Here is a 10,150-nt window from a genome sequence, read left to right as displayed (position 1 = left end):
TGGAGCTTTCCACCGTAAAGGAAAAAGCTTTAATAGGATTACCGTAAAAGCAGAAAGACCACTTTTTAAGATTACAGGATCCTGTTATCAGAATAGTGATTTTGATACAAAACAGTAAACTGCGGCATCACAGAAGTCACAGTATTTCTAAGAACTCCCACTGGTGAGGCACCGAGGGCACCCACCGCCGAGCACTCAACGAGCCTATCGCAGGCCGTTCTCACGAGTCTTACTATCCCCCCCGGACACCCTCAAGGGCCATGAGCCCACCAGGGACCTCCATACCGCCTGCCCTGGTGTACAGGTCGATGACCTCAAAGCCTATGGCCAACTGTGGCAGCAACAGAGTGACCCAGTGGTCACCGCGTGGGCTCTGGAGCCCGACAGCCTTGGCTCCACCCCCGGCTCTCCCATTGCTACGGACACTGTCCAGCCGCGGGCGGCACACGGTCCCCACATGCTGAGTAACAGCGCTGAGCACCACGGACGTTGACGTTCCTTCTACCTGCTGGGCGTGGATCCGAAACTTCCTCGTGCAGGACTATCTCACGGGACAACAGACTCTCCCTCTCAAGGGCGATCCGGAGGCACGAATGAAAGGAACTGCACGGCGGCTGAACCCCCCGGGCACCACTCCGTGAAGCCAGCAGTGGCTCGAGCGCCGAGGTCCCTTGTCCTGGCTCCCTGTTAGGTCATCATAGCACCAGCACGTGGAAGGCACTTGGTCAACTTTGGTGGTGGCGGGGGGACCCAAGTTCGGGCTGCGTGGATGCCCTCGGGCCCCTGGAGAAGAGCAGCTGGGTCACCAGGGGCCCCCCAAGGCAGGCCCATTCGAATCCCAGGGACGTCAGAGGACTCGGCGGGGCTCTTGTCCCCACCTCCACTGCCCGCAGTCTCGCTCTCGCTCTCCCGGGCCTGCTGATCCTCCAGGACGAGGTCGGCCACCAGGTTCAGCTGGCAGGCCCTGAGCGCCCTCACCAGGTGGGACACCGTCGCGTCCTCTCTCTCGGCGCTCTTCCAGACTCTCAGCGACTCCCTCACCTGCTCAGTCAGGTTGCGGGGATACTTCTCCTCGATGGCATCGATCTTGGTGTCTGTCACGTGAAGGTGCCGGGCCAGTCTTCTCCAGTCCCTCCCCACGTTATCACAGACGATGTCAAACGCGGCACGCAGGTCTGAGGGAAGAAGAAAATGATTTACCAGAGGTTTGGGGGACACGTTTGGGGACGAGTAACCCCATATTCCCAAAGCGCTTCTCAGTGCTGCCCAAGTGCTGGGGACACGAGAGGTCCTCCTGCAGAGGCTGGGGTCACGCAGAAGTAGGGGGCCAGGGGAAGGTCAGAGAAAGCCTGAGGGGGGCCTCCAGTCCTGCCGCCAGCCCACTCCATTGGCCAAAGAATGTCCCGAGCCGCCACATTCTGGAAGAGGTGGAAGGATGCTGTCCTGCAGCCTCCAGAGGAAGCCCGGCTCTGCTGACAACTTGACCTTTGACTTCTGGCTCCGGAACTGCGAAGGAATCAGTTCCATGTCACTTCAAGGCCCCGAGTTGTGGTCCTTTATATGGCAGCCCTGGGGCACGAAAACACCCCAGTTCTTATTTTGGAAGCTGCCTGGACTGACCACCAGTGTCTGGTCCATGGCCATCGTGTTCTCATTGGTGGAAAGGTCAGGACTGAGACCAGCAGGTGGGGCACTACCGACCCTCACAGCTGGTTTCTGGAATGGAGGTAGCGAGCAGAGAGGAAGGGCAAAATGCAGCTCAGAGGGCCCCAGCAAATGTGTGTCTTCAGCTACAGACCCCCAAGATGCTGTCAGCCTGTGTGCCGACTCCTCCGTCCCCTGCAGGTGGGCAAGCGGGCCCTTGTGTTACTGTGACCAATGGTACAGAGAGGGAAACTGAGGCACAGGGAAGAGGAGTATTTTCCTGATGCCGTGCAGCTAGACAACGGCACAGCTAGAAAGTGAAACCCTGACGAGCCCGGTGCCCGTCCACCCGACCAGGACGCTACCCCGTCGCGAGAGTAATACAGGACGGGCCCTCATCAACCCACCCCTACCTGGTAATCTCCGGTGCGTTCTCTTGCAACACACCGTTATGTACACGCATAGACGGACGGATCTGTGGTGTGTGCACGGCCTTCTAAATGTATTATGTCCCCAATCTCCCCCTGCTCAATGTCCTTGAACACGCAGCTCTTCTACGTCCTGTCCTATTTGCACAGCCTGGTGTGTGTGTGTGTATGCTTACACAGGGGTGTGTGTGAGTGCGTCTGGACAGGAAGTCTGAATCTGACTGATCCCAGGCAGAGCAGTCTCGTCCCCATCTGCACCAGTAAGCACGAGTCTTTATGGAGCAACACCCGTGCTGCTACGGGTCTACCCTTTCTGACCTGGTGACTGAAGGGCGGATGCCAGGCGAGAGCTTGGAGCCTATGAGAAGTGTCCCCAGAGCACTCCCCAGCACCCCTCCCAGGGCTCTGAGAACACAGGGCTGTGGCTGAGCGCCCTGCTCTGCCCAGGTCTCATTTTCACTCCCTGAAGCCTGTGCAAGCCCCAGGGGAGGGGGAAAGAGGCGGTGCCTGCGCACAGGGTAGGAAGCCGCGCCGAAGGGCCTTGGTCAGAGAGGGGTAGGGCTAATCCCGCCCGCGCGCCGCGGCTGCCTCGGTTGGCCCCAGCCCGCAACGGGCCGCGCATCTCGGGCTCCTCACTGCAGCTCCCAGCCCCGGTCCTCCGGCCTGAAGACACCGAGAGGGATCGAGCGCAGAGCCCGAGCACAGGGCTACCCCGAGGCCTAGCCGCCGGGCGAGAGCCATTCCCCGTTCTCCGCGTCCAGGACGCCAGTGGGGCGCTCCCAGCGGCGGAAGGAAAACGAAAGCAGCGGCGGCGCACCTAGCTCCGCACCCAGGGGCGGTGCGCGACGCCCTCTCCTCCGGGGCGCCCTCGTTGGCCGCCGGCAGGGGTGACGGAGCGGCGGCGAACTGGGGGTGTGCGCGCCCACGTCTCCCACCCCGGGGTGGGTCAACTTCCAGGCGCTCGGGCTCCCCATCTGCAAGCGGGCGGCTCACCGGCCTCCCGCGGGCGTCCGGAGCCCATCCGCGCCGTCGCACGCGGGGGAAGGCACCCCCGGCGGACCGGCCGAGCCGCCGCGGGCCGCACGGGCCCGGCCAGGCCCCCGGCTTCCCGGGGCCCCGCCCCGCCCCCGGCGCCGCGCGCCCACCTCGCTCCTCCGGCGGGGCCCTGCCCGCCGCGCCCGCCTCGAAGGCGTCCAGGCGCCGCAGCAGGTCCTGGCGCCGCAGCGACGCGAGCAGCTCGCGCAGCAGCTCGGTGCGCTCGGCGTCCAGCTCGTTCTGCTCCAGCAGCACCGCGAACAGGTCCAGGCCGCAGCGCACGCTCTCCAGCTTCCGCTTGCCCACGCGGCCGCGGCACAGGAACTTGAGCTCGGTCAGCTCGTCGTCCGACAGGCCGGTGGACACCGAGTGCAGCAGCACCAGGAACGGGTCCATGGCGGCGGCCGCCCGAGCCCCGCTCCGCCCCACCCGCCTCCCCGCCGCCGGGTCTCCGCGTCACTGCGCTCGCGCCGCCGGAAGGCCGCTCCCACGCCCACGCTCCCGCGGTCTCGCGACAACTCCAGGACACGCGCATGCGGCTCTGGCCCTGCTGTAGCCGTTTCCGCCCGGGAGTGCCCCGCGGCCGCCAGGGGACGTTCCCGGAGAGCTCGCGACCGTCGGCTGCAGGGCTTCTGCGCCTGCGCCCTGCCGACCGTCTTACCGCCCAGGGTGGTGCTGTGGCCCCGGGGTCCGGGACCCAGGAGCCAGCCGAGAGGGGGGACCTGCGTTCCCTGGGCAGTGTTGCACCGCGGGTGCCGACAATAAATGCACTTATTGTTAACATTGCTGAGAGTGCCTCTCGGTGCGGGAAAGGCTGGTCCGAGGTTTATCGGACTTTTGAGGTTTAATTTCATTAAAATTTCATTTCTCAAGCGATAGTCATTTGCGCGTTCGCCTGCCTTTAGTATTCAATGAGCGCCTGCTGTGTGCCGGGCAGTAAGTGCTGGGAACACGCTTGGGAGCAAAGAGCGGAACTGTCCGCCGGCGGGGAGTTACGTCATCAGCACCCGAGCTTACGTAATACAGATAAGAAAGTCGTGCGGTCTGCGCGAAGTGAGGAAGAGCCAGGGCACAGAGGATGAGGGGATGGGCGGTGCGGAGGCGGGGCACGAACGGAGCGGGCGGTCGGAGCAGGCTTCACTGCGCAGGCGCAGGCGCAGGTGCAGGTGCAGGTGCGGGGACCAGGTGCGGGGCCGGTGGCCAGGTGTGTGGGTGTTGGGGGGAAGGGTGCGGGCGGGGGCACAGCCGCAGCAGAAGCACGTGAAAGCGGGGGTTCCGGGACAGCTGGGGGGCCGAAGTGTCTGGAGTCTCTGGGGTTGCCAGAGAGGAGAGGGGAGGGGTGGACTAGGAGGGTGCCTCCCGGGCCAGGTGCGGAACCGGCCCTGCGGCCCCTGAGAGGAGCCCCTGCAGAGTGTGAGCAGAGGAGGGAAGCCAGCCGAGTTTGCTTGGGAAAAAAAAAAAAATATATATATATATATATATATATATATATGACAATTCATGACTTATGTAACTTATATATACATATATACATATATAATTTAACTTATATATACATATACATACATATATGTATATATAAATTAAATTATATGTGTATATGTATATATACATATATATATGAGACAATTCATGACTTATGTAACTTACCCGTTTAAAGTGTGCATTTCAGTGGATTTTACTATTATTCATAAGGCCGTGCAAGCTTCACCATTAGGTGATTTTAGAACGTTTTCATCACACGGAGTAGAAACCTGTTGCCTATTGGCAATTCCTTCCTTCCCCTCCGCCTCTTCCGCTCAGTCCCTGATAACCACTACCCTATCTTCTGACTCTCTGGATTGGACTATTTTGGACACTTCCTAGAAATGGGACCATGCACTGTGTGGCCTTTCCTGCCTGGTTTCTTTCTCAGGGCAGAATGTTTTCAAAGTTCATCTATGTTGTAGCATGTGCAGGTGTTCCGTTCTTTTCTAACGAGTCAGCGGCAGTCCACTGTTGGGAGAGACCCCATTTGAATATATCCAGTCGTCGGCTGATGGACATTTCATTTGTTTCCACTGCTCAAAACCAAAATTCAACTGAGTAAATTTGACGATCTTATTGGCTTTATTCAATGATTCATGAACCAGACAGCATCCTGCGTTGCAAGGAGAAAGCTCTGGGGATCTGAGTGTACAAAACAGAAGGTTTTTATAGGCAGAAGGGGGAAGAAAAGGAAGTTTTCTAAGGAAGAGTGGATTGTTCTGGCAAGGTCCATCCTGCAGATCCCCTCACTAGTGCCCAGCAGGGAACCCCAGATTGTCTGGTTTGAGGTTACATTCCTAGGAGAGGGTAGGTAGATGTGGCAGAAGAGTCTTGGTGGTGAGGAAAAGTGGTGCAATTCTGGGCCCCTTGTTCCTTTTTTAACAACGTCTTTTGGCTGTTAGGAATAATGCTGCTATGAACTTGGTGTTCCATTTTTAGAGGGTTACTCTGCCGCAGTGTAGAGGCTAAATAACCCTGATGAGAGATGAGGGTACTTGGACTGAGAGCAGGGGTGGGGATGAGAAGAGGACAGACTTCTTTTGATTTGGAGGTGTACGCAATGCGGGGGACCGAGGACCCTTGCAAAGTGTGAGGGTGCCAAGAATGCAGGAAGTCCCATGACTGACCCAGGTGGGTGTGTGGGGGGGGTCAGGGAGGACCTGGTAGAGATGTTGACTGCACAGTGGCATGCAGAAGACAAGGGCTTTTGTTTTTTTTTTAAAGATTTTATTTATTTATTTGACAGAAATTACAAGTAGAGAGGCAGCAGAGAGACAGAGGGAAGCAGGCTTCCTGCTGAGCAGAGAGCCCGATGCGGGGCTCAATCCCAGGACCCTGAGGTCATGACCTGAGCTGAAGGCAGAGGCTTAACCAATTGAGCCACCCAGGCGCCCCATGACAAGGGTTTAGAACACAGACCTGGGCAGGAGATGTGAACTGGGGAGTATTCAGCGGATAGATGGTGTGTGCGGTGGTTAATTTTAGGTGTCAGCTTGATGAGAGTCTGTGAATCGATGCTCTGAGCGAAGCAGATGGTCCCTCCCACTGGGAGGGAGGGACCACTGGTGGGCCCAGGTGGGCATCATCCAATCCATTAAGCATCCAAATAGGACAAAAAGGCGGAGGAAGGGAGAATTCGCCCTCTCTGCTTGAGCACCACCCCCCACCCCACTTTCAGGCATTCACACTCAGACTGAACTACACCCTTGGCTTTCGTAGGTCCCCAGCTTGGACATCGTGGGACTTCTTGGCCTCCATGACCACTAGAGCCAATGCCTAGGATAAATCTTCTCTTGTATAGATCTCTGTATCCTACTGGTCTGTTTCTCTGGAGAGTTCTCACTAGTATAGTACTTAGAGCATTTGCAAGGTGAGGTCACCTCTGTGAAGGGAGCAGACAGAAAAGAGGGTCAAGGGCTGAGCCCTCGGGTGTCCAGCTGTGTAGGAGAATTGGAGAAGCCTATGAAGGAGGCTGAGAAGCAGCCCCTCCAGGCAGGAGGTCAATCAAGGAGTCCCAGACCACACCCCTGCTGACGAACCCTGTTTCTCTGTCCCTTAGCACGTTTCTTGTCTCCTGATCTACCATGTACTTGGCTTCCTGCTCTGCATTTTTCACCCATCTCTCCTGCCAGAATGTGACACTTGGAGGCAGGGACTCGGATATCCACGTTTTACCTGTCCACACACCTCTTCCCCAAATTCCCATGTCATCATTTTCGCGGTCACGGTCCTTCTGAGTCCCTGACCGTCCAGCCGAACCACTGGCCGCAGCCACAAACCAGCGTGTAATATCACATCTGGCCGTTTCTCCTTCGGAGCACGGTGCACAAGCAGGTGCACGACCCAAGTCCTGCCCCCCGGGGGACTCCCCTCCACCACATTCTCCGGGGACATCCGGGGGAGGGGCTGGAGAGTGACAGCTGTCCACGCCGGATGGCAGCTCCTGAGCACGGAGCAGACCCATCGGACAGCCGGCCCGAGCCTCCTCTCCCCGGTCAGCTGACCGGAAGTGAACCCCACAGACGTACATGAATATACAAATATCTTGTTGAGTCTCTGATCTGATTTTCTGTATGAATATCTAGACCCAGCATTGCTGGGTCATATGGTCAATCTGTTTTTAAGTGTTTGAGACGCTGCACCATGCTACATTCTCACCGGCTTCATCAATAGTGAAGGAGATGTCCCCAGGGCCGGCCTGAAGACAGCTGAGGGGCAAACACCTTGCACCTGTGCACACCTTGATTGTAGCCCAGCAAGGCCTGTGTCAGATGTTGGACTTTCGGAAACATAAGACAATACATTGTGTTGTTTTAAGCCCTTAAGTTTGTGGCCATTTGCCCCCAAAGCAACCGGAACATCAACACGGACGCCTCAAGCCACGGCTTTTCCTTCCCCGGTGCAGCCCCAGCAGGCAGCCAGCAGAGGGCAGCAGCCACCGACGAGCAGAACTAGGCTCCCTGGTCAGCGGCTGGAAGCCAGGCCCCTTGCTCAGGACGGGTCACCACCCGGTGAGGAGGGGTGACCAGAGGCTGCTGAGGGCTCGTGACATTCCGAGTCTTGGCCACAGGTGTGTGTGTGGAAGTCCATTGCACACGTAGGATGGACAGTTTTCTGGATGTCATGCTGCAGTGAAAATGCGCTTGGGGGGCAGGGAGAGCTGGGAGGGGGCCAGCGCTGGGGGCGAAGAGAAGCGGGACGAGAATGGAACACAGCAAATCAATTACTCGGCAGAGCGGAGTCATCAGACCTCAGCACCTACAAGGTCGCCTTTTTCCCAGGGATGCATCCCCGGCAGCCTCCTGGTGGGGGCAGCAGACACCAGCCCATCCGAGGAGGCCAGGGCCGGTCCAAGGCAGTGTTTCAGGCGCCGCCCACTCCTCTGCCAAGAGCTGTGTCAGTGAGCAGTGGGTGGGCGCCTGCCCTGGACATACCTGTGGTCCAGAAGGCATGAGAGCTTACCTTCCGTGTGCCCCCTCACCTCCTCCACCAATACGCCTGCCAGCTTGACTCTGAGGTCCACTCAGCTCAAAGGCAGAAAGGTCCAGTTGTCAGTGTATTTGCCATCCTCATCCATCTGTCCTTCCATCCATGCACCCAAATATCCATCGTTCCATCTATCCGTCCACATCTCCCTGCGTCCACCCCCCATCCATCCACCAATCCATTCAACCATCCGTCACCCACCCCACCCCTCCAGCATCCGTCCATCCCGCCATCCACCCACATCTACCCAACCATCCGTCCATCCATCATCCATCTGTCCATCCATCCGTCCATCCGTCCATCCGTCCATCCATCCACCCATCCGTCTATCCATCATGCATCCATCTGTCCATCCATCATCCATCTGTCCATCCATCCGTCCATCCATCATCCATCTGTCCATCCATCCGTCCATCCATCCATCCGTCCATCATCCGTCCATCTGTCCATCCGTCCATCCATCCATCATCCGTCCATCCGTCCATCCATCCACCCATCCGTCCATCCATCCGTCCATCCATCATCCATCCATCCGTCCATCCGTCCATCCATCCATCTGTCCATCCATCCATCATCCGTCCATCCGTCCATCCATCCACCCATCCGTCCATCCATCCGTCCATCCATCATCCATCCATCCGTCCATCCGTCCATCCATCCATCTGTCCATCCATCCATCATCCGTCCATCCGTCCATCTGTCCATCCGTCCATCCATCCGTCCATCCATCATCCGTCCATCCGTCCATCCATCATCCATCCATCCGTCCATCCATCCATCATCCATCCATCCGTCCATCCGTCCATCCATCCATCTGTCCATCCATCCATCATCCGTCCATCCGTCCATCTGTCCATCCGTCCATCCATCTATCCATCCATCCATCCATCCATCCATCATCCATCAATCGTCCATCCGTCCATCCATCCATCCATCATCCATCCATCCGTCCATCCATCCGTCCATCCATCCGTCCATCCATTTACCCGTCCACCCCACCCGTCCATCCATCTCTCCCTCCCTCATTTATTCATTCTTCCGGTGCTCTCTGCTGCCTCCTTTGTGCCTGGCACTGTACCGGTGCTTCTTACTGATCTGTTTCCTGGCAAGAGTTAGCCCTTCTTTACTTTGCCGGGGCTCTCACAAAGCATGGACAGGTAGATGAGTGTCGCCTGAGTAGGGGGGACACACACCACTAGTGGTAAAGGGTTATTGTAAGGGGCACACAGATGACTCCTGGGAACCTGTACATGAATGTGTGTGGGGGCTGGGGAGGTGGGCTCCCTGGACTAGAGGCTCTGAATCTGGCCTTGGGGTAGGCACACACCCTGTTCCCAGGAATCTCACAGCTGGTCCTGAACCCCAGGACTGGGACCTGGCCTGAAGCTTCTCTAGAACGGCAAGTGACCCTAGGAGCCACAGTCACAGCTTCCCCCTTAGCCAGTGGGTGGGCACACTTGGGAGGGCGGGGGGAGGGGGTTTGGTGGACGGCAGAGCGCGTGCCCCATCTAAGCAGAGCCGCCGCCACTGGCTCCAGGCACATGTGAGAACGGGACCTGCTGAAAGCCGCCTGTGTCGTCAGATGGCCCGACTTTTTGAGAACATTCAAATCTGGGTTTATATGTAGATGTACCAGGTTTTTACACATTAAGTCAACTGAAAGAAAAACGGCCAACGCTGAACCTATCAAATGGAGATTGTCTGGGCTGGATGGAGCTCACGGCTGCCTCCACCTGGGGAGAGAAGCAGAATCCCCGAGGAAGATGCCAGCACAGGTGCCCTCCAACCCCCACCTCGGCCTCCCCTCCCCCACAGGCCACTGCCCATCCCTGTCCTCTGTGCGTGGGCACGACTCTAGGACCTGAGCAATGCCCAGTATTGGGGGCCATGGGGCCAGGGTTCGAGAGACGGTTGTGTCGCTGGTTTGCTGTGTGACTGCCATGGAGCCCTGACCCTCCCTGGGCCGCCTCGTTCCTGTCTGAGAGAGCAGTGCTGGCCGACCTGCTGATCTCTGGGGGGTCCTTCCACGG

The 10,150-nt window shown here is 57.9% G+C and overlaps 1 protein-coding gene across 1 annotated transcript; it reads right to left on the bottom strand.

Annotated features, from left to right (window-relative positions):
• Positions 1–684: 684 nt before the first annotated feature.
• On the bottom strand, positions 685–3,574 carry FADD (Fas associated via death domain). Its single transcript, XM_032360213.1, is given in 3 exon segments — positions 685–847; positions 850–1,175; positions 3,218–3,574. Coding segments are annotated over 3 exon segments (657 nt in total). The 5' UTR covers positions 3,504–3,574; the 3' UTR covers positions 685–802.
• Between the last annotated feature and the right edge of the window lie 6,576 nt (positions 3,575–10,150).

This window comes from Mustela erminea, chromosome 9, assembly GCF_009829155.1.
Source record: "Mustela erminea isolate mMusErm1 chromosome 9, mMusErm1.Pri, whole genome shotgun sequence".
NCBI classification, from domain to species: domain Eukaryota; kingdom Metazoa; phylum Chordata; class Mammalia; order Carnivora; family Mustelidae; genus Mustela; species Mustela erminea.
Note: the sequence above shows the minus strand (reverse complement) of the source record. Positions and strands in the feature narration are given on the sequence as shown.